Consider the following 25503-nt stretch of genomic DNA (forward strand, 5'->3'; position numbering starts at 1 on the left):
GTTTGCCCACCCAGCATGTGCCAAATGCCCAATACTACTACACTAAGACGTGGGAGGGGGCGCGGGGGGCGCTCAAAGGCTAAGGCTACCTGCTGGGTAAAATGGCCAAGGCCGACATGGTACTCACCCTTCCAGAGCGCAGCAAATCATTGAATCTCTTGCGGCACTGCATGCCTGTGCGCCGCACATCATCATGGGCACTTACTGCGTCATCCACCTCCTTCCACACCTGCCTGGTGACATGGGGGGCCCTCCTCCTCCGGATTCAAAATATCCTGATGGCTGGACACCTCTTGGAGGAGGACAGCAAGGCATGCATCGGGAAAGCCAGGGGCACATTGGCCCCCCCGCTGGCCTCTCCTGCAGCCTGCCCCCGTCCTTCTGCTCCTGCTTCTGTCCTGTGACAGCTGCCTCTCTCTCTCCCTGAGTGGCCATGGTGCACTGCCTCAATGAGGCTGCCTGGCCACTCTTTATACAGACTGCCAGTTCCCCATTGGAACCGGCGGTCTGAGCACGCCCGCCTCTGCGACTATTTTCCCATTCTATACGGGAGTTGCTAACCCGCTGGGCGGGCCTTAATTGGCCCGCCTGCGCAAAATGGCGGCGCGGCCCGTGTCGGTGGCGGCAATCGGCTGTCCACCTGCTGCAAGGTCGGTCGGGCCCACCCTCCCATCAAGGGCAAAATTCTGCCCAAGGTTTTTAGGCTGATAGTGAAATGTAAAACAAGTCTTACTGATACATCAGAGTGCGTTTTTCTGAGGCTGTGATTAATGCATGTTATTGCAGCAAGGTGCTGTGAAGGATTGATGCTGACACTGAGGACTTGATTTTTAGTCCCTGTTGGGATTGGGATTAAAGGCAAGATGGGCCATTTTTGCAGAGGTAGGATAGGGCATTGGGGATGTTAGGTTCAAGTAATTAAGGGGTTTTGTAGGCGGCCTCCATGTTCCCACAGGCAGCAGGGGTCAGCTTACTTACTGAGATGCTGCTTCCCAGTAACGGACAGGTGTGCTGGCACTACAGGTAGGCCTAGAGACCCTTCCTGTCTGTGTGCCTGAGTGCAGCAGCAGCTGCAGGCTGCCCTATAGATTGTAACCCCTGCCCCTCGATCCGCCTTCCCCGCAGTGGTGGCTGTTGTGTTTCTATGTCTGCTTTACACAAATTCACCAATCCTACACCAGGACTGGTAAACTATATATAGGCTTGGTTTATTTTTAGAGTGTGTTACAGGGTGGCCCAGTAGACAGATCTCCTTTATGGGTTCAGCAATCATTATTCACAAGGATAGCACTGCCACTGCTCAAATGCTGCTTTACATCCTGGGGTAGAATTTTCTGCTCGCGCAGGCATGCGGCCGACACGCTCGAGCGTGAAATAGCATGCGATAACACCGGGCAAGCGTCCCGACATCATCGCGCACTCGCATAATATTTTGGCCGGCGGGCACGGGTGAGAGTTGGCAGTGTGCTCGCTGGCAATTAGGAGGCCTATTAAGGCTATTAAAGTAGCAATTGATGCCTATTTTTCACTGCCCGTCCAACGTTACGGTTGGCGGGCGGGTGAATCTGCCAGGTGGACTTTGCCTTTTTGATGAAACCTCATCCAAGGGCGGGATGAGGTTTCCGCTATTAATTAAAAGAAAAAGAAAAATGTTTGGAAAGAATTTTCATCATTAATGTTTTCATGTGAGTGAATCTGATGTGTGGACATTTTTTCAGCAGTTTCAATTCTTCATTGATTGGCTTTAAATCCTTCAGCTCCCTGAGGCAGCTCTCTGCCTTCAGGGAGCTTTCATTCTGCGCTCCCCCGCGCCCACACAGACTTCAGCGCTCGCCCTCCTCCCGCCCCCACCCCGGCAGTGCTGAGCATTTCAGCGTGCGTTTCAGGCTGGCTGGCTGTTAATTGGCTGGCCAGCCTGAAATCGTGGTCGGGGTCTGATCGCGTTCAGTGGTCCATTCCCCAGCCACTCCTGGGCCTGCCAATTGTGGCCTCCTGCTGACCCAAAAATTCTACCCCTGGTTTATTGCGCATTTGTATTTGCCCTAAAAGTGATATTACAACAGTTGCCCAGCTGCAAAAGCCATTTTTTTAGTGTAAAAAGAATTGGATAGAGGACACCTCCATTTTGAAGTACCCTCTCCCTCACTTCCCTTCCATTGCATCCTGCTGCCCCATTGAAGCTGGAAGGCCTCTGATTATCCCTCCAGCTCATAGAGCTCACCCACTATCCTTAATTGGACAGTGAGCTCACTGTCTGGCCATGAATTGACCGCCCCAGGGAAAATCATAATGACTGTTTCCCATGCAGTGCAGTCATCTGACTCATATTCCAGCCTGACGACAGGGTTCAGAAGTCCACAGGGAAAATTCTGCAGTGGATACCTGAAATGGGAATGTGTTCCATGTCTTAGGGCAGGATTTTTCAGTCGGCGGCAGGGGCGGGTCAGAAAATCTGACGCGTAAAATAACACGCGATGATGTCGGGTGTGTGTCCTGATGTCATCGCGCAGTCCCGCGATATTTGGTTCAGCGGATGCATGCCGGAGTCGGTTGCGCGCCTGCCGAAATGTAAACGGCCTATTAAGGCCATTAACAAAGTAATCATTGTAAGTGTTAACGCTTCCTGTCCAACCTAACGGCTGGCGGGCAGGCAAAAAGGCCAAGCGGCCTTCGCGTTTTTTTAGGAAACCTCATCCATGAGCGGGATGAGGTTTCTTAAAGCTTTTATTAAATAAATAAATAAAAATTCCCACATATAAAAACATGCCCCATCTCATGTGACACAGTCACATGAGAGGACATGTTTAAAAAAATTTTTAATCCTTTAATTATTTCAATGTTGATTCACCTCCCTGAGGCAGCTCCATGCCTCAGGGAGATTGCAGCGCACTTTCACGAAAGAGCGTTGGCCCTGACTCTCCCTCCTCCCCAATCCCGCACAGGTAATGCTGAGCGCTACGGCTCGGTATTACACTGGGTGGGCCTTAATTAGCCTGCCCATGTTAAATGGTGGCGCGGAGTTGATCACGGGCGCCGATTGGCTCCACGACCACTCCCGCCCACTCCCACTGAGCCTGCCCACCGCCTGAAAAATTCAGGCCCTAGTGTTTCAGCACAAAATGCCACCAAGATAAAGAAGAAAAATAAACGCATTCTCTCAATTTGTCTGCATCGTAACATCTACCATAGATTCCCGTACCTTCATATAACTTTTTTTGGCTGCATTTTCTCTTCCAACTTTTTGCAGGCTAATTTATATGCTGAGCAATCTCAATGTACACACAGACACACACATGTACATATATAAATAATACCATGATATTGCTGCCTAGTTATAATGACTACTTAAAGTATCTTCCTATCGCAACACACTATTTTATGCACTGGTCTTTAATATCAATGCTTTGGATTTGTCTCCTATATTTATTTATTTCCTCTGGTATTAAATGTGTAGAGGTCATGCAGAGTTTATTAAGGTTATGTAGATTAGATGTCATTTATGGAAACTAGAATGTGAGTATTTACAAATGTAGAGGCAATTTTGAAGTGAAAATCAGTTTAATATCTAGTTTTTATCTGTAATAAATCACAATTCATTTAGGTTGGGCTCCTCACCATAATATTTAAGCTTCCCTTATCATGCAACAGCATATTTTCTGTTTTCTTTTGTTGAGAAGTACAAAAGGAATTTGACTTTCACATCCTTCATTACTCATTCCACCCACAGAACTTCTTGCTGCTTTTAGTCACAATTTATTCTCTATTCATTCTCCCTGTACTGTTACAGATGCTTATGAAATCAGTGCGAATACCCTCCCACTTTTGTCACTCTAATTTTTTTATTTTTAGTCTTAACCCAAAATGTCTAAAGTTAAGCAGGTACTTGGTGCTATAAGTTTATGGGTTAAGTCGGGTTTTTTTTAGTGATGTTCCTGTAGAAAGAGAATGCATGTTTAAAAGTTTCACAGTAATTGGGTTGTCCCTTTTGGCTGAACATTATTGCAACTAACACTAGCTATCAGCCCTAAGATGTGTTCCATTGGCACTGGCTTTGTAACCTGGTTTCACAAATCAAACTTGTAGCTTCAGCTTTGAGTCATTTATTACATTGTAGCATTTCTTAATTGTCCCTTTTAAAACTCTGTTTAGTGCCACTCCTAAGCTGTCATTGGATTGGCAATTTTTAGTATTTTAACGAAAAGTAGTTTTCCCAAATAGCATTGAGAAAACAAATAAATATTCAGCAATATAAAAAATTAACCTGCATTGAACTGAACAAAGTAAATGTGAGCTTCGACTGACAATTTTAAGTTAGTTTGTACATAGAGGTTATACTAAAAAGCATTTTTAAACAATGAGAACATTTCATACACAGTATGATTGAAAATAAATCATACTGTACCCTAAATGAAAAGAGGGAAATGCAAGTTTAACTATAAGCAGATGTATCTGTAATATAACACTCTGTCTTTGCCTGTCCGACTGCTTTGATTGGTCAGTTTAAGGGATGCATCTGTTAATGGATTTATTTGGTGGGCAGTGCCTTGTGCACGTGGAGACATGTGGACAACTGGAGAGCTGGAGCACCTGATGCAAGAGTGGCTGGCAAGGGTTGGTGGGGCAGCGAGGTGGTGGGTGGATGGTGGAGAACAAAAACAGCTGATGGTAAGAGGAGCCCAGCAATGAAGTTACCCTGGCTGGAGAGATTGTTTCCATGAAAGGCGGAATGGGATTGATGGGGGGGATGGACATGTTGAGAGCAGCATTGGGATGGCATGGAAGGGATGAAAGGAATAGAATGAGAATGACAAGAGAGGGGCGGGATGGATGAAATTGTATGGGATGGGAGGAAAGGGATGGCATGGGAGGGGTGGATGAGAAGGCATGGGATGATGGTGGTGTGGGGGGCAATTATTCGATACAACTTAATATTTGAAAGATATTCTTTGTGCTAAAATGATTCACTAGATTTGAATGAAACAGTTTTATAAAAGCTGTCAGGTGAATTAAAAGAATTTTAATGTGTTAATTTTATAGATGAAGAAGATAACAGTCTATACCTTCCACTGTTTCTACATAGTCTAACTCCAATTAGCATGCCACTGCACAAACTTAGACTCAAGGACGAGGCACATATAATGTTGCTATGAAACTTGAATCCTGAACAAGTACTTTGTCATGGAACAAGAACAGTGGTTAGGAATCTGTTTTCTTTGATAGATGTTGAATTTATAACAGCAAATTTCAAGGTGATATTGGTGAGAATTTTCTCCCTGTCGGGCAGGCCAGTCAGGAGCGGGCGCGGGCGGATGTGGAGCCGATCGCCGCCTGCGATCGGCCGCGTGCCGTCATTTTACGTGGGCGGACCAATTAAGGCCCGCCCAGTGAGACACACACCCGGAAGTGCTCAGCGCTACCTGTGCGAGCAGGGGGAGAAAGGGGAGTGCCTGTGCTGTTTTGTGCACATGCGCATGAAAGAGCGCAGATATCTCCCTGAGGCATGGAGTTGCCTCAGGGCGATTCATTTAATCATGAAAAAATTGAATAAAAGAATTAAAAAAATTATTCAGGCATGTCCCCTCATGTGACAGTGTCACATGAGCTGGGACATGTTTATGAATTTTAATAAAATTTTTTATTTAAGTTATAAACCCTTCATGAAACCTCATCCCGCCCGTGGATGAGGTTCCATGAAAAATGCGAAGGCCGCCTGTGCTCTTCACCTGCCAACCAACCTTAAGGTTAGACAGGCAGCCTTGACAACTACTTTAATTAGATTATTAACGGCCTTAATAGGCCTTTGACAGTTTGGCGGGCGCACAGCTGATTCCGGTGCGCGCCTGCTGAACGGAAGGTCAGAATGATGCGCGGTGAAGTCGGGATGAAGATTCTGTCCAGTGTTTATTCCTCGAGTAATATTGAGTCCATCAGATGTAAGCCTGCCTTTTCAACATAGGAGAAAACAGTTTCCAATTAGGCTTTCATATACTATGACTGTAAACAAATCACAAGGTGAGACTCTGCAAAATTGGTATTTATATTGCTAGGCCTATTATTACACCTGGACAGCTTTATGTAGCTTTCTCCAGAGTGAGAAGTTTTTATTCTGTTAGTCTTTGGTGAAAGATTTGAAATCCTGTACTGTTGCAATAAAAATACTAATTTGAACACAAATGTTTTGTGGGTCTCTGCTAGCATTATAATCATTTAAAGACATGCTTAAGAAGCATTTCTTTCTTATCTATCATTCTGAAATCTTAGAAAGATGTATTAGAAATCTATTATAAATAAAAGCTGCTAGGAGGGTTAGTTTTGTGGCAACCTTTGAGAAGCTATCAACAATACTGACTCCAAATAGCTTCACACAAATTAACAATGTGGTGAATTTGTGTTTGTTAAATACTAGGACAAACTTAATACACAGAATCATTGCATTTACATTGTTCATTGTAAGCCATATAGAGATATATCTGTCCTCTGTTTATAGTTCAATACATTTAAGGCTGTGATAGACAGATTTTGGTCTCTCAGGGAATTAAGGGATTTGGGGAGGAGCAGGAAAATGGAGTTGAAGCCCAAGATCAGCCATGATAGTATTGAATGGCAGAGCAGGCTTGACAGGCCATATGGTCTACTCCTGCTCCAATTTGTTGTGTTCTTGTGTACACAACCAGCCCAGCCAGCCTATGCTGGTACTTATGTTTCATAAGGGCTTCCTTTTTTTATTCTTTCGTGGGGTGTTGGCATCGCTGGCATGGCCAAAGTTTAATATCCATCCCTAATTCTCCTTGAGAAGGTGGTGATGAGCCACCGCCTACTGTAGGTACACCTATATATATGGCATTTACTGCATCTCACCCAATCAACATATCCTCTATTCCTTTCTCCCTCAACTCAACTTCAGTTCAAATATCGAACAAAGACAGTAAGCCTTCATTTATATTGTTCTTGGAAGGCTAGTTGCCTGTCACAAATAATTATGCATAATCATGTTCTTATCGCTATAGCTATGTGAGTAAGTACATATCGATGAAGTGACAGTAACACTGTATTAGTGATTGATGACCAGCCTTATAAATGCAAAGTAAACCAACTGATTAGAATTGAACCATTGCTTGGATTCATTTTAAATTTTTTACAAGCACCTACAACTATGGGAACACTGCTAATTTTAATTGTTTTCTAAATTTATCATTATTGCACCCATTTTATAGGTCAATAACAAGAACACCGATAACCAATTTAGTATTGCAGAGTTTGCATAGGAGATTGAGCCATATCTAAATTGATAGGCCACTTTATTTTAGCTGGCCATGGTGACTGCTTTGAAATGAGGCTCCAGCACACATTTCAGACCCAGGGTCCAGAATTCACTTACCCCAGTCTAAGTTTGCAATGGAGTTTCCCATTAATGGAAAGGAAAATTACACGGGGTGTAACAGCTGTCCAATCTACTGCCGCCCATTTTGTTCTCCAACCAGATTTGAATTTTACCCATGTCTCTGATAATGTCATCCATAGAAACATAGAAAATAGGAGCAGGACTAGGCCATTCGGCCCTTTGAGCCTGCTCCGCCATTCATCATGATCATGGCTCATCATCCAATTCAATAGCCTGCTCCCGCTTTCTCCCCATATCCTTTGATCCCTTTCGCCCCAAGAGCTATATCTAACTCCTTGAAAACATACAATGTTTTGATCTCAACTACTTTCTGTGGTAGCAAATTCCACAGGCTCACCACTCTCTGGGTAAAGAAATTTCTCCTCATCTCAGTACTAAATGGTCTACCCCTTATCCTCAGACTGTGACCCCTGGTTCTGGGCTCCCCCACCATCGGGAACATCCTTCCTGCATCAACCCTGTCTAGTCCTGTTAGGATTTTATAGCTTTCTATGAGATCCTTCCTCATTCTTCTTAACTCCAGTGAATATAATCCTAGCCAACTCAATCTCTCCTCATATGTCAGTTCCGCCATTCCAGGAATCAGTCTGGTAAACCTTCGCTGCACTCCCTCTATAGCAAGAACATCCTTCCTCAGATGAGGAGACCAAAACTGCACACAATATTCCAGGTGTGGTCTCACCAAGGCCCTGTATAATTGCAGCAAGACATCCCTACTCCTGTACTCCAGACAGGCTTTAAGCTTATTATTTGACTGTGGCACTCTAAGTATCTTTCATGAATTAATTTCTTCTTTACAGTTCATGTTGATTTTTTTCAATAATTTCCCAAATAGTAACTAATAAGATTTGATCTAGCAATCTATGATACCCAAGCCTAAGGAAAATTCTAATAAATTGATTTCATTGTCAATTATCTGAAAAATAGCAGTGCCATGTTTAGCATGGTAATAGTTGCTTGGCAGTACAGACTTGAATATTGCTGAAAAGAGAAACATGTCACTGAAGCTTTTCATTTTGCAAGAATGCCAAATTTCAAACAATCACAGCAATTTATACCACAGGAGAAAAGTGTGCTGATTTGTTGGCAAGTCGACTCTGATTGGCTGTTGGTAGACATAGACCTGAAGCAAAACATGTACTGTTAAGTGTGATTCAGCGCTTGGGCAGCACTTGCTGAACAACCCTAAGTGCACTAACAACCAATAATCAGTTGAGCACATAACATGGCTCATTTACACTTAATGGAAGTAACATACTCAGGGACCCATTCTCTGCAAGCAAAAGGAATATGTTCAAGCCTTGCGCCTTCTTTGAATTACCTGGTAGCTTGAGAACCTTGTTGCTTTCTCCATGGCAATGCCTCAGCCAATCAGAGTCAACTTGCCAACCAATCAGCACTCTTTTCTTCTGCAGTATAAATAGTTATGATCGTTTGAAATTTGGCATTCTTACATTTTGTCCTGATGAGTGCAAGGCAAAAAGCTTTGGCAACATATCTCTTTTCAGCAATCCGTAAATAGAATATTCCAGAACCCCAGCAGAATGCACTAAAAGACAAATGTAAGGTTATATTGATTTGTTGTTTGTAACCCATTATCATAAGACAAGCTTAATTTGCAAGCAGCTTGTGTTCTAACTTAGTGTGTCCCTTTTTATTCTTTCATGGGATGTGGGCATCTCTGGCTAGGCCAGCATTTATTGCCTGTCTCTAAATGTACTTGAGAAGGCCATGGTGAGCCAGCCCCTTGAACCACTGCAGTTTTCCTAAAGGGCATCAGTGAACCAGATGAGTTTTTACAACAATTAATGATAGTTCCAAAGTCACCATTACCAAAACAAGATTCAATTACAGATTTCTTAATGAGCTGAATTTATATTCCACCAGCTGCTCCCATGGGATTTGACTCCTGTCCTCAGAGCATTAACCTGGGCCTCTGGATTACTAATCCAGTGACATTACCCCTACACCACCATCTCCCCTGACTTAATAAGTCATTTCATAATGTCTGTATTTTCACAGGTTCATTGCCAAACCGTGTGCTTTAGGCCTCAAAATTCAAGCAAATGGACCACAAAAAGCTCAGCCAAATGCTATCCTGGAAAAAGTCTTCACTGCAATCACTAAGGCAAGTATATACTATTCAGTAGAAGTGAAAGTGTGCAAAAAGGACAATTTAGCAAATTTTCAAACTTCATTCTTGTAAATATTACCCTTATCTTTCTTTGATTTCACTGTCGGTTTCTTCCTCCATGCTGTCCTCCTTCAATTGGTGATAGCTTGGACTGTGTGGTCTTCTCCACAGCTGTGGTCAAGGTTGATTTTTTGTGAGCCAAGAAAAGGTAAAAGGCAAGATAAACCTGACACTCCCCATCTCTCTCTGAACACACAGCAAATGTTACTATGTGTAGTGTTCTTTGTTGTGTCTTATCTCATAGAAATTAGAAAATGTTACTTTAAAATGGCCTTAATACAGAAGATGTGGTTTTTTTCTGAAATACAAGAAATCTCAGAGCATTTATAATAGTAATTTCAGCCAGTCTTGAACAATCTATTAATAACACTTAAGTAATTATATCTGAAGCTAGCCAGTAGAATTAATCACTTTTATATGTTGGCATTGCGGACTTCACAGATGCATGTATGTATGTAACACAATTTACTTCTACTGTTAAAAGATTTTCCCATTTGTCTTAATGCAGTTATTTGAATCCAAAGATTTACTGGACATTTTTTGGAAGCTCAGATGCATTGGAGAATGCTAAAAATATTGCACAATTGAATAGCCAGTCAGAAAGCATGAGAAAGAACGTTGCTTAACTAAGTAAACAGCCACATCCAGCTATGAAGCGGTTATATTTTTCCAAGAAATGGAGTACAGAAGGCATAAATTAAGATTTACTGATCAAGATTTGTGGATCACGCTAGAGCATTGTACATATGAACATACATGCGAACATATGAGTTAGGAGCAGGAGTAGGCCACTCGGCCTTTCAGCAAAATCATGGCTGATCTGACTGGAGCCTCTCGCCTACCCCCGATAACCTTTCACCCACTTGTTTATCAAGAATCTATCCACCTCTGCCTTTAAAACATTCAAAGATTCTGCTTCCACTGCCTTTTGAGGAAGGGAGTGCCAAAGGCTCACTACCTTCTGAAAGAAAAATAAAACTTCTCATCTCTTTCTTAAATGGGTGACTGCGTTATATGGAGTTGAGGAAAAAGAAGCCACCAATATACCAATGGTCAAGCAGGTGTGGAAAGCCATCGCACACGATGTCAATAGGAGGTCATCTAGCAGGTGAGGCTGGAAAGATATTTGAAAAGCCATCTATTTCTTACAAAGTATTTGGTTAGCGGTCAAATGTTCCTGCACATGTCAGCAGGATACTCTATATACAGCTAAGCTTCATAAATAACTGTTGCTGCTTAAAGTGCATAGCATAAAGTCTTCGATTATTAATTTATATATTTATATTCTTCTAACAGAGAAAAGGCTGTCTTCAACTGATGGGTGGAGGGATTTAACAGGCCAAATCTTTTGATTTATTTTAAGTCATTAGCAAGGAAGTCAACTGGAAAAATATACGTAAAAGAATGAAGCATGAGTTGGAAGATAGAAATACCCTCCAGGTTTGTATAATTTATGATCACCCACCTTCTTTGTGTAAATGTCTCCCAACAATATAAAGGAGTGTCTAGTACAGCAAAATGTGCATTATAATTTCTGTCTGATAACAACATTCCAAGCTATGAACATTGATTTTTGTGTGCCTTTTTCTTGTTGCAGGCATTGTTCAAATTGCAAGAGCAGCAAGCTGGCCCTCTCAGTTTCAAACATCAATATTTCACTCAGCATCATTATCATTTAAAGCAGACACTTGTCCAGAGACTTGTATCGTGCTGGGTTTCACAGATTTAGAAGGTGGAGTTACAAGTTACTTCTCATGGATGCGGAAGGGGCAGGAGTGGCTGAACAAGGACTGCTAAGTGGAAGCTTGGCACCATCACAAGCCTTGTTGAATGGCTTGGTGATTCTAACCTCCAGAGACTAGCAATTTAAATGAAGGATATGTTATAGGCAGGAGGTCCTGTGGCACAGTGGGTAGCATCCCTGCCTCTGAGTTAGAAGCTCTGGGTTTAAGTCACCACTCATGACTTGATGGCCAAGGAAAGTGCATTTGTAACATGGCTAAATAGATTGAGCATCGACCTGCAAATCCTTCCAATGGCACGCAGTAAGAGCAGGAGTGATTCCTGGTCAGCCATGTGATGGAAAGAATGTGGGAGCCTCCACCATCATTATCCATAGCTCCAGACTACAACATGCATGTAAAAGTAAATGTTGCCAGAGCAACTCAGACTCTCTGAATGAACTGTAACACACCAGTTCATATGGCGTAGGGATGCATGGGTATTTGTATTTTTACAGATTACACTGTGAACTGGGTTTCCAGTTACAGTTTTGACTATCCTGTTGGACATTATCATAAAACAAGGAATCTATGTTCTGTTATAGTGAGTCATCAGTAAAAGAGATTTCAGGCACTTGGTCAGTGAATTCATTCGGAACATCTCTCAGGAATGCTCCCGTTGATGATGTTGAGGTCCTCACTTCATGGTGTGATAACCATCTGCTTGGGAACAAATTTCAGAGAAATATAAGAGATTCAGAGAGCTTAATGCCATGCACCAGTCTGTGCTTGAGCAGAGCAGTAACTGTGACTGATCAGCTTCCAACAGGGGCATGAGGCCAGAAACTCTTATTGTTACCAGCCCCTCATAGTCAGGATAGGACTTTCTATTCCTGGCACACAGGCAAGACTATCTGGGTCTGCCACATGTCATGATAAACGACTAGCCAAATCACAAGCAGGATCAAAGCAAACTTCTCAGAAATTCTTCACCACTACTGTTTCCAGTAATACAGAGGAAAAAGGAGAGTAGAAATGCCAAGTACACTAGTTCATGTGTCATATTGCCTATTCCCTTGATAAATTCTATTAAATACACATTACACCTCACTTATTATCTTCATTAAAACACCTTCCACTTTCCATTCATTGTTTTCTTTCCAAATTACTGGGCCGCAAAATGAATCACGCCTGAATTAGAATGGATCCTAGTGTAGCTGATGCTGCAGGTGCTGAATTGGGCTGGTGACAGGACCATGAAAATTTGGTCAATCAACTGCGTTTGGCTGTGCCACAAGCTGCAAGTGCCAGTTATGGCTCCAGCTGCAGCTCGCCAGTCCTTGGAGGCAGCAAGATCGTCCAACACAGGCAGAGGTTGTGATGAGGATCCAGGGACTTTGGGGGGGTGACAGTCAGGAAGGGGAATGAGGGTTGAACAGTGGCCATCACTTCTGCTATTCACTGTTCCACAACAAAGTAAGTAAAAAAAAATCACACTTATTTTTCCAATGGCAGCCTGTAGTGGTCCCTTTAAGGACTGCAGGTTTGGCTGACAAACCTTGAATGCACCTGAAGAAGCTAACCACAGCTTGCTATGGTCATGTGCAATTAAATGTTGCAAAGGCAGCATCAAACAGGCATTATGTTCCCTATTTGTATGTACAAAGCAGCTAACAGCTATATTAGGTGCCACTATGGACACCTATGAAACAGCTTTTAGCAATATGACAGATGATATATTTCCAACACAGACTGAGTGCATTCATACCACCCATCATATTGGACCTAAAGGTGCCTCTTTTATACATGCAAAGCAGGCGCAGTGCAATCTAATTTCAAACCCAGGAGCAGAATTTTTTTGCTCAGTGCGTGGGCACGTGCCTGACACACTCAAGTGTAAAACAGTGCGCGATGATGTCGGGTGAGCATCCCGACGTCATCGCGCACTCACGCGGTATTTCGGTCAGCGGGCGTGCACTAAATTCTGAAGCGCGTCTGCTGATAATTAAGAGGGCTATTAAGCCCATTAGTGGCGCAATTAACTGGGATTTTCCATTGCCTTTTCAAATGTTACGGTTGACGGGCGAGCGAATGGGCCAGGCGGCCTTTGCAGTTTTCAGGAAACCTCATCCAAGGGCAGGATGAGGTTTCTGTAAAAAAAATGTTTGGACCGAATTTTCATGTTGTATATGTTCAGGTGACTGTTTCTGATATGTGGGCATTTTTTTCCAGATTTTAAAATCTTTATTTTTTGTTTTTAAATCCTTCAGCTCCCTGAGGCAACTCTTTGCCTTCAGGGAGCTTTCATTCCACACTCACCTGCGCCTGCGCTGACTTCAGCGCTCGCACCCTTCTCCCACTCCCAGGCAGCACTGATTATATCAGCGTGCGCTTCACGCTAATGGCTGTTAATTGACCAGCCAGCATGAAATCACGGATTGGGGTCTGATTGCGGTCAGCGGTCCATTTCCCGACCACTCCCGTGCCCGCCGATTGCGCCCACCCGCCAAGCTGAAAATTCAGGTTTTTACATAAGCAGTGTGATCAAAGAATTGCTATTCTTGAAAAAAAACAATTAATTAAATATTAAAGTAGGACAACGCTGCTGATTAGAGCTGGTGAGTGATTTCTGCTTCTTGCAGGGAGTGTTGACTTTCTGCTCGCTCCTTGTCATTATTCTCTATCTCCTTTTTTTTGTAATTTGTTGCTACTTATCTTCCACAGCCCTTTGTATGTCTTTGTTCTGTTGCTGTGTTGTGTTATGCTCTCATTTTCAACTCTTTTGGTGCAAATTTTAGAGAACAACTCTCAGGGAATCTTCTCTTCCTTATCCATATGCGACATAGCCCATTGGCCTGGATGCTGATGGAATCTCGCTCTACCTTTCTCAGCCTTTCTACAGCCTCTGTCCAGTCAGATTGCCAATCTTGGAAGAGCTGCAGTTTCCTTGAGCTGAACCTTGAGAAGCCATAGTCTTCAGTCCCTGTCAAAGGAACACAGGAACAAGAGTAAGCCATCATTCAATGAAATTATGGCTGATATGTGACTGAACGTCATATACCTGCTTTTGCACCATTTCTCTTAATAACTTTGGATAACAAAAACCTATCAATCTCAGATTTAAAATTTACTGTTGATCCAGCATTAATTGCCGGTTGTGGACGAGAGTAACAAACTTCGATCACCCTGTGTATGTAGAAGTGTTTCCTAATTTTACTCCTGAAAAGTCTAGTTCTAATTTTTAGACTGTGCCCTCAAGTCCAAGACTCCCCCAAATGGTAGAAATAGTTTCTCTCTATCCATCTTATCTATTCCCCTTAATATCTTAAATTTCGATCAAGTCACCCCTTAACTGTCCAAATTCCAGGAAGTACAAAACTAGTTTGTGCAATCCCTCCTCGTAATTTAACCCTTGGAGTCCAGCTCCCATTTTGTTAAACGTATGTTGCACTCCCTCCAAGACCCAAGACCAAGAGATCCTTCCTGAGGTGTGGCGCCCAGAACTGCTCACAGTACTCCAGGTGTGGCCTAACCAGGGTTTTGTATAGCTAAAACATGACTTCCATGCCCTTATATATTGCCCCCTAGATATAAGGCCAGCATTCCTTTAGCCTTTTTGATTATTTTCTGTAGCTGTTCATGATATTTTAATGATGTATAGAGCTAGACCCCATGTCTCTTTGGGCCTATTTCTAGCATTTTACCATTTATAAAGTGCCCTGTTCTATCATTTTTAGGACAATACCGGATGACTTCACACTTGCCAATGTTGATATTGATTTACCAGTTTTGCCCATTCACTTAACTTTATGCTTCCATCCATAATGCTTACAATGCTGCCTATCTTTGTGTTGTCGGCAAACTTGGATATGTGGCTTTCTATTCCAACACCAAATCATGAACAAACATGGTGAATAGTTGAGGCCAAAACACAGATCATTGCAGGACACCACTATTCACACTCTGCCAATTAGAGGACCTGTCTGTTATCCCTACTCTCTGTCTCATGTTGCTCAGCCAATTTCCAAACTAGGTTTGTCTTCAGTTACATGGCTTCACCTTTAGTTAACAGTTTCTTATGAGGGACTTCATCAAATGTCTTCTGGAAGTCTGAATAAGACATTGCCCTGTCACCTTCAGTCACCTGCTCAAAAAATTCAATCAGGTTTTTTAAGCATGCCCTACCCTTTATGAATCCATGCTGTCTCTGATCAGCTAAAGTGTTCATTCACCCTTTCCTTAATTATAGGCTAGTCATTTCCCGACAATAAATGTTTGATCTATAATTTCTTGGTTTTCCTCCCTCAACTTTCTTAAATAATGAAGCGACAAGCACAACTTTCCAATCTAAAGGAATGGTTCACATTCAGGAGAGCTTTGTAAAATTATAGCTTGTGCATCTGCAATGTTTTCAGCCACTTCCTTTAAAATCCTGAGATGGAAACCAGTTGGTTCTGGCGATGTGTCACTTTGTGGTGCCATTATTTTCTTCATTACTGTTATCTTGTTTATGTTAATTTTGGTGAGTCGCTGTCCCTGAATCAATATTAGCTTCCTTGGGATTTCCAGCGTGCTGATCTCTTCCTCTACTGTAAATACTTATGTAAATTATTCAACATGTCTGCCATTTCCTTATTTTCGTTGACAATATTATTATCATCACATTGCTCCTGACCACCCTCTTTTTCCTAATATTATTGTAAAAAATATTTGTGTTGATTTTGATATCCCTTGCAAGTTTCTTTTCATCCTCCCTTTTTGTAGCCTTTACTATCTGTTTTGTCACCCTTTGCTGTTCTTTGTATCTTTCCAGTTGCCAGGATCTGTGCTATTTTTGTCATTTTTATATATTTTCCTTTTAGTTTTATGTTCAAAATAATTGAGTCATGGAAATTTATAGCACAGAAGGTGGCCATACGGTCCAGGGTGTCTGTGCCAACTGTGAAGCAGCTACCTGACTTAAACCCAATTTCCAGCTTTTGGTGCAAAGCTTTGTAGGCTAATGACACTTCAAACGTAGATCCAACTTGTTTCTTAACTCTAGCCATCCATGGCTTTTTTTTTTTGGTAAATAATGTTTTTCCCCTTTTGATGTATGAACTGGTTCTGTTTTATATTAAATACTTTATTGAATGTCTACCATTGGACTTCTGTCATTTTATACGTTAACAGACTCATAAAATTTGAACCTTCCCCAAATGTTCCGGCGATCTCCTATGTTACTGTCGCAGACTGAACCAGATTGTTTACAACCTTGGGAGTCTGAATGAGTGTGAGCTGAACTTCCAATCCCATTTACTCTCCATAACAAACACCAGCTACTTCTACTTCCGTAAAATTGACTATCTCTTCCCCTACCTCAGCCAATCTGCTGCTGAAATTTTCACTCATGTCATTGTCGCCTCCGTATTTGAATATTCCATGTTCTCCAGACTGCTTTCCTATCCTCCACTTTCCATAAACATCAGTTCATGCAAAACTTTGCTGCCCATACCTTATTCCACACAAAGTGCTGCTCATCTGTTACCTCTGTCCTCGCTCACCTACTCTTGATCTTAGTACCCCGATGTCTAAAATTTAAAGTTCTCATCCTTGTGTTTAAATTCCTTTGTGGCCTCACACCTCTCTCTCTCTGTAACTTGCAGCATTGCAACCTCCCGCTCCAGAACTCTCCAGTCCTCTGTCTCCGGCCTCTTTTAATCCCTTCCCTTCATCTTTCGTTTGCAGATGGGCCTTTAGCTGTTTATTGCTGATCTTCTGGGATCCCATCTGTGAATCCCACTAAATTTCCACCTCCTTAGAACCCTCATTACACCAAAGTTTTGGTCACCAGTAAGAATGGCACTTTCTTTGGCTTGGTGCCCTTTTATTTTCTTCATTTGTCTATAAAGTGCCTTGAGATGTTTTTCTACATTAAAGCACTATATGAATGTGAGCTCTTGTTGTACAAGGTGAGAGCTTGGAGATTTGGAAGGCTGCATCCTGTTGTGCTGTGGATATCTTCTCCTTGAAAAAAGATTGCAAGAACTGAAAATTGCTTTTCGACTTGCAGCAAATCCAGGTGTTCGCATGTACCAAGCAATTAAATTCCATGCTAAAATAAAAGCAAAATACTGCAGACACTGGAGACCTGAAATACAGAAAATACTGGAAAAACTCAGCAAGTCTGGCAGCATCTATGGAGAGAGAAACTCAGTTCCGAAGAAGTTGTATTACACTTGAAACGTTGGGCAGCATTTTCCCCCCCGTTGTGGGGGTTGTGCGGGAGCGGGCGCAAGTGGGCGGGTTTCCGATTTGCGCCACCATTTTACATGGGCATGCCAATTAAGGCCTGCCCAGCGTGAAGTCCGCTTGGAAGTGCTGTGCGCTCCCTGTGCAAGCAGGGGGGTTTCCCTGAGCCGGGAGTGTACTCTTCCGCACATGCGCGCGAGAGAGCGCACAGATCTCCCTGGGGCAAAGTGCTGCCTCAGGGAGATCGGCTCAAGATTCAAAATTTCACCAAAGGCAGAAAAAAGTATTCCTGACATGTCCCCTCAATTTTCTTTATTTAGACATTTCATATAAATTTTAGTATCCTCATGAAACCTCATCCCGCCCGTGGAGGAGGTTTCATGTTTTTTCTGAAGGCCGCCTGGGCTCTTTGCCTGCCCGCCAACCTTAAGGCTGGACGGGCAAGTCCATTAATCATCTTATTACTTTTTTAATAGGCCTTTGACGGTTTGGCGGGCGCGCAGCTGATTTGGGACGCACGCCCGACGTCACCCCGTGTCATTTTACACGTTGGCGAGCGGGCCCTGCCCCCTGCTCACCGACTGGAAGATGCAGCCCGTTAACTCTGTTTCTTTCTCCATGGATGCTGCCAGACCTGCTGAGTTTATCCAGCGCTTTCTATTTTAATTAAATGCCATGTGTGGCTTATAGTGGGATTAATTATATAAGATTGATTGAACAAACATTTTCAAATGATGGCTGGTGATATAAAGAGCAATGACCTGCTGATGGAAAACAAATCAAGAACTCTATCAACATTTGAGGCCTCGTTGTAAATTGTAGACATGCTTATGATGTACATTTTCGGAAAATGGTTGGCTCCTCTTAACTTGAATGACTGCCATTGAAAACACCTTGCACTAATTCTCAGCACCTTACTTTAGAAGTCTTTATCACAAATAGGACCTCGTTCCTCTGCCTAACCTCATCCAGAAGCACTTTTGCAGCTGCATTGGAGAACCTGAGGCTTTCTTTCTTCCTGCAAGGATGGCAGGCCCTTCTCATGCTCTGTGTAATTCTATTTCCATGGCTACCTGACATTTGAATCTGCTAAAGGCTTTTTAAATCATACAGATGCACATTAGCTCTTGTCCCCCACGCCATACACAACCCCAAATAGGCAAACTCCCAACCTGTGGTGTTTCAGACTCCTGGAGATTACCCCTGATTATGTAAATTAGGCTGAGCCCAGAAATTACAATGGTGTCAAGCAATTTCACATTGGTTGAGTGAAATCATGTCTGGGCCTACTGTCGCAGTGTCTGAGTAAAAAAAAAATCTAGGTTACAGAGCCCAACTACATTCTGCAGGGCTGTGTTTAGTGCAGAAGGGAGCCTGAAAACTGGAGCTGAGCCATTACCATAAAAAAAGTTACATTTAATCCAAAGCCCAAGTGGTCCTTTTTATCTCCAATAAATCTGCTTATTCTCAAGTTGTTCTACTCCAGTATGAAAACCCTGTTGACATTAATGCTTTTATCTTATTCTAATCTGTCCACCAAGCACTGAGTGGTGCTATGGTTGTACTTAAAGCAAGCCTAGGTGGCGACGGCAGCAGTGACGCTTACGCTGGAGCATGGCAGTTCACTTAATTTTGGCCATCACTAGAAGCTTTCCTCTGATCATGAGATCAGTGCTCCCAGAGGTACATTGTCATCCCTATTGGGTTATTGAATGTCAATTGTTTTTGTGGACTCAGATGTAGGAAACCTCCAACCAGTTTTGTAGCTCTTCTGAAATGAATGCTTCTCAGGGGTTGGAAAGTGAGGAATGGCTTTCCCCATCTGTTCCTTTTGGAAAAACTCCATGTCCCAGGAGTTGCCACCAAATGTTGACCTTGTTGCTGGAAGTTTAGCAGTTCAACCTAGACAGATAATAGGAACAGCTTCACAGTGCCCTGGTTTATTGAGGTTTCAACTCAAACTGTAAAAGGGGAAAAATGCAAGATTGTTTTCTTCCTTGAACCTAATCTCACTCTTCACTGGAAGCAACAATTTAAAGGCATTTCATAGCGAAATGTGCGGAACTAAAAAGGTCCTATTTCAAACTTGGAATAATAACTGGAGATTTCACGGGTGATTGTAGCACCAGGGGACATGGCCTATCAATATTATTTTGGAAACTATGTGAATTCCTGTATAAAATCCTCAGTTCAAATCTGAGTTCTTTTAAAACTTACCCTGTGCTGACCTTCCAGAGGGACACCAGTTCAGATAAGAACCCTGTATCCTGACAGTGAATTAAAATGCTTGGGTATTGTGACTTAGCCCACAGTCATTGCTGCAGGAGCTCTCCTGATCTCCTGGCATAACTTCAGTGAAAGATCAACAGAAAGCCCAGGGAACTACGCAAACAGCCTTTTGAGGCCATTTCTTCAGGGTTTCAGCTGACCTTGCACCGATGTAAAGGGGGGAAGATTGGGGAACCCTGAAAAATTCTATCCCACGCAATTGGAGCACAGTTATGTTGTTCACCTACTAAAAGAAAGCTGTGGTTTAATCTGTTTTATCCCTTTAAGTTCAAGTTCAAGTAAGTAAGTAATTAAGTAGTGGAATTAGGGCATGGCAGCATAGAGATTACGTTTCCATACGATTACGTATTCCAGAGTCCTGGACATGAGTTCAAACCCCACCGTGGAAGCAGGAAATTTAAATTATATAACCAAATAAATCTGGAATAAAAAGCTGCTATCAATAACAATGACCATGAATCTACCAAATTGTTGTAAAAGCTTATCTGATTGTGGTAACCACTGCACATTCCTCATGGAGATAACGTCCTGTCTTCACTCTTGAAGATACCTTCCATCATGTTGTGTGGCACTACTGCCATGCTAAAACCTTCCACCATGTTGTGTGCCACTACTGCCATGCTAAAACCTTCCATCATGTTGTGTGGCACTACTGCCATGCTAAAACCTTCCATCATGTTGTGTGGCACTACTGCCATGCTAAAACCTTCCATCATGTTGTGTGGCACTACTGCCATGCTAAAACCTTCCACCATGTTGTGTGGCACTAATACCATGCTAAAAGCAGTAGGTTTAGAAAAGATCTAGCAACTCAAAACTGGGCATCCATGAGGTTGTGTGGGTCATCAGCAGCAGAATCTGTAATTTCCTGGCCTGGAATATCCCCCACTCCACCATTACTATCACACAAGAGGATCAACCCTGGTTCAATGAAACGGGTGGAAGAGCATGCCAGCATGAGCACTAGACAAACAAGAAAATGAGGTGCCAAAGTGGTGAAGTTATGAAGTCGCATGGTAGCATGACATAGACAGAATTAAGTGACCCCACAACCAACAGATCATTTCAAAGCTCTGCAGTCCTGCTGCATCCAGTCATGAACATCTTCGTTGATGTGGGAGCCCAACATGTCAGCGCAAAAGACAAGGCTGAAGCATTTGCAACCATCTTCAGCCAGAATTGCGAAGTGAATGGTCCATCTTGACCTCCTCCTGAGGTCCCCAACATCATAGAAGCCAATTTTCAGCCAATTCGGTTCACTCCATTCAGTATCTAGGAATGGCTGAAGGCACTGGATACTGCAAAGGCTATGAGCCCTGTCAACATCCCAGCTGTAGTATTGAAAGCTTGTACTCCAGATTTTTCCATGCCCCTAGCCAAGCTGTTCCACTACAGTGACAAAACCGGCGTCTACCCTGACAATGTGAAAAATTGCACAGGTATATCCTGTACACAAAAAAAGGACAAATCCAATGCAGCCAGTTACTGTGCATCAGTCTATTCTCAATAATCAGCAAAGTAATGGAAGGTGTTGTCGAAAGTGTTATCAAGTGGCATTTAATCATCAATAACCTGCTCACCAATGCACAGTTTGTGTTCCGCCAGGACTACTTGACGCTAGACTCTTGCTTTGACCGAAAAAAAAAAGTTGAAATCTTGAGGTGAGGTGAGAGTGACTGACCTTGGCATTAAGGCAGCTTTTGACCAAGTGTGACATTAAGGAATCCCAGTAAAGTGGAATTGCATAGGAATCAGGGAGAATACTCACCACTGGCTAGAGTCACACATAGCTAGAACAAAAGGAGATGGCTGTGTTTGTTGGAGGCCAATCAGCCCAGTCCCAGGACATCACTGCAGGAGTTCCTCAAGGCAGTGTCCTCGGCCCAACCATCTTCATGCTTTGTCAATGCCCTTCCCTCCATCATAAGCTCAGAAGTGGGAATATTTGTTGATGATTACACAATGTTCAGTTCCATTCGCAACTCCACAAATAACGAAGCAGCCCTACTGGCATGCAGCCAGACTGGAGCAACATTCAGGCTTGTGCTGATAAGTGGCAAGTAATACTACTTATGTCACATTTTGCCAGGCAATAACAATCTCCAGCAAGAGAGAGTCTAACTGCCCACCCTCGATATTCAAAGGCATTATCTTCAATCAGTACCACCCCTCCCCCCACCACCCCGCCCCCGCCACCATCAATATCCTGGGGGTTACCATTGGCCAGAAATTTTACTGGACCAACCATATGATAGCTACAGAAGAGGTCAGAAGCTGGGTATTTTGTAGAGAGTAACTCACTCCTGTGCTTCCCAAAGCCTTTCCACCATCTACAAGACAACATCAGGAGTGATGGAATGCTCCCCACTTGCCTGGATGAGTGCAGCACCAACATCGCTCAGGAAGCTCGATGCCGTTCAGGACAAAAGGCATTCACCCACCATTTTAAGAATTAACTCCCTCCACCACTGGCTCACTGTGGGTACAATGTGTACCATTTATAAGATGCACTACAGCAACTTGCCCAGGCTTCCTCACCAGCACTTTCAAACACAGAGGAGGATAGGCACAAGGGGGTGGAGGTCTTGGTGGAGAGGCTAGGGGTGGGTGTGGGAACACCTGCAGGTGGGGAGGGGAAGGTTCCAACCTTGGGGCAGGCACCTTATGTGGAAAGGGGGCTTGTGAGGGAGGTGACCTCTCCTTTACAACTGAGACATGAGCAGGGTGATTGTCAGGCTTCCTGCGCTGTTGAATGCCTCCTGGCAGCCTCAAAATTGAGGCCGGGCAGGAAGTTGCTTTATGTGGCCAATAATTGGCTCTTAAAGGCCTCAATTAGGATGAAGGTGGGCGGGCTACCCTAGGCCTCACCTACACAGTGTAAAATTGTGGACAGTTTGGAGGGAGTGCAGTGGGAAGGCCCCCTGGGGAATTTTACGGACCCTTCACCTGCAAACACATTGGCGGAGACTGTAAAATTCTGCCCCAAGTCACACATCATTCTGACTTGGAAATATACTGCCATTGAGTCAAAATCCTGAAACTCTGCATCTAATAGCACAGTGAGAGTACCTACAACGCACAGACTGCAATGGTTCAGGAAGGCGGCTCAAGGGAAATTATGAGTTGGCAATAAATGGTGATCTTGCCAATAATGCCCACATCCAATGAATGAATAAAAGGAAATCCACTTGAATAAGTGGTCAAAATAGGTACATACTGAGGTCCTTTTGTGGCAGATTGCTGAAGGAGGTTTCTGTAGGTAAATAAAAACAAAATGCTGGAAATACTCAGCACATCTGGCAGCATCAAGAATATGAACTTTTGAGCATTTTATAAATTAAATTTTCTTTGTGGAAATTTTTTGTTTATTAAAAACAATGCAGCAAACTCACAGATAGTGGATACACTGTTTTAAGCAGATGGAAAGACAGAAATAAACAGCTTCAAGGGGAAAGTGGTGGGGTGCTAGCTGATGGTGAAAAGGTGACCACATGCAAGCCAGGCAAAAAGGTTGACAGACATGATGATCTTAACAGGGCTAAGGAATGTTCCATTCTCCTGACCTCTCACACCATAAGCATGCAAACCCTGATATTGCAATCTTTCTAGATCCTCACAACCACCAATTTTTTACATAAGAAACATAAAAATAGGAACAGGAGCAGGCCATTGGATCCCTTGAACCTGCTCCACCATTGGATAAGATAATGGGTGATCTGCTTGTGTTTCGAATTCCACATTCCCATCTACCCCTGATAACCTTTGATTCCCTTGCCTAAGAACCTTGTTAGCTCTGCCTTAAAAATATTCAATGACCCTGCCTCCACTACCTTCTGAGCAGAGGGTTCAAAAGTCGCACAACCCTCTGGAAGAAAAAAAACTCCTCACATCTGTCCTAAAAGGGCAACCCCTAATTTTAAAACAGTGCCCCCTAGTTCTGGACTCACCCACAAGAGGAAACATCTTTTCCATGTCCACCTTGTCAAGACCATTCAGGATCTTATATACTTCAATTAAATCACCCCTCACTATTCTAAACTCCAGTGGAAACAAGCCCAGTCTGTCCAACCCTTCCTCATAAGAACTTCCACTGCAAGTTCCACTCCAGCTCTGAACAGATGTCTCAAACCCTGGTGTTAGGCAGGCAACATAGCTGTCTGGACTCTCGTTTTTTGTTGAAGAGAATTGCGTCAACCCCTTCACTACTTCTCCCTACTACCACTACATTCCTTTTTGCACCCCCAACCCCCGACTTGAATGGCTCCCTGTACCATGGTGCCATGGCCAGCCTGCTCTTCCACCTTGCAGACCTCATTTTCATCCACACAGGTTGTAAGCACCTCAAACCTGTTTGACAATTGCAAAGTCTGAGGCTCCTCTGCTACTGTCTGCTCGGTCCCATTACCTGCCTCACTGACAGTCACATCTTCCTGTCCCTCATTGCTGACCAAAACAGATGACTCTTCTAAGAGGTGTGATCATCTTCCAGAACAGAGTATCCAGGTATTTCTCGTCCTCTCTTATGTTGCACAGTGTCTGCAGTTTGGTTTCCAGATAATAATCCTGATCTGTAATTCCTAGCTGCTTATGCTTCCTGCAGACGTGTTTGTCATGGATTCCATAGGTGTCCAAAAGAGCCCACATTCCACAGCTGCAACATAACACCTGTCCCACCATTCTAACTTATGTTATTTAGTTAACTTACTTTAATTACTTTCTTCCTATGTATGTTACAATTTATTGTGCTTATTGAATGCTAGCACCACTAACTACTAAAAGTTATACGCTTTTTAACCATAGAGGCATGTGTTTTAGATGTTTTAATTATTTTTATTGCTTTTTTATTTTTATTGTTTTAATTTAATTTTAAAGTTTTTCTTTTTTATTTTAAAGTTTTAGTTCTTTTTATTTATAGATCTATCTTTTACTTATAGATCTACCTTAACTCGTGTGTCCTAAGCTGGTTTTTCACACACTGTCACCTAGATTGAGCGCTTACCGGACAATCGACTTACTAGCTTCCTGTGATGTCACAGTTTCTTTTTTTTTCCCCCCCCATTGCTGCCTCACAGCAGCTGAATTGGTGAAACAGTGTGGCCCTCAGCTCCCGGCTGTCTCCCGCAGCTCCGCGCCAACTCCCAGCAAGATAGAATTTTCTGGCTCCGTTGGTGCCAGGCATCATGGCGGGCGGATAGGGGACAATTCAGCGTGAGGAGCAGAAATCGGTTTCACGCTGGTGTGAAAGCACAGTGGGACCATCTGATGGAGGCCAGCATGAACCTAATTCTGGGATGCAAAGTAAGGCCCAACAGGAATCACCCCCACCTCCCTCCCCCCCACGCTCAATTTTCTGTTATGCCAGTAGGAAAACATGCCTGCCCAGAACACGTCTGGGCAAGTGTGACGTGCAGAAGTCAGGATTTAACGTCAGGGCCTTGCTCAGATCGCAGACATCTGAGGGGAAGAAGCTGCTGGAGCCGTTGTGGGATGGGGTGCGGGAATGAATGTGTCGGTTGGGTTGAGGCTGGGAGTGGGGAGAAGGGAGTACAGTGTAGGAGGGTGTAGTGGGGGAGAATGTGGCAAATGGGGAGATAGGTGTAAGGGGGGGGAGGAAGGTGTAAGGGAGTGAATTAGGAGGGGCGAGGGAGTTCTGAGGATGGCAGGAG

General features: G+C 43.3%; 1 protein-coding gene across 4 annotated transcripts in view; it reads left to right on the forward strand.

The window, feature by feature from the left end:
* The window catches only part of cers6 (ceramide synthase 6), a 332569-nt gene that overhangs the window by 73523 nt on the left and 233543 nt on the right, over nucleotides 1-25503 (forward strand). For all 4 annotated transcript variants that reach the window (XM_078552321.1, XM_078552320.1, XM_078552318.1 and 1 more), the window contains exon 2: nucleotides 9425-9530. In XM_078552321.1, the coding sequence (XP_078408447.1) occupies nucleotides 9425-9530 (106 nt within the window). The remainder of the gene's footprint in view (nucleotides 1-9424; nucleotides 9531-25503) is intronic.

Source organism: Cetorhinus maximus, chromosome 11, assembly GCF_964194155.1.
Source record: "Cetorhinus maximus chromosome 11, sCetMax3.hap1.1, whole genome shotgun sequence".
Classification (NCBI taxonomy): domain Eukaryota; kingdom Metazoa; phylum Chordata; class Chondrichthyes; order Lamniformes; family Cetorhinidae; genus Cetorhinus; species Cetorhinus maximus.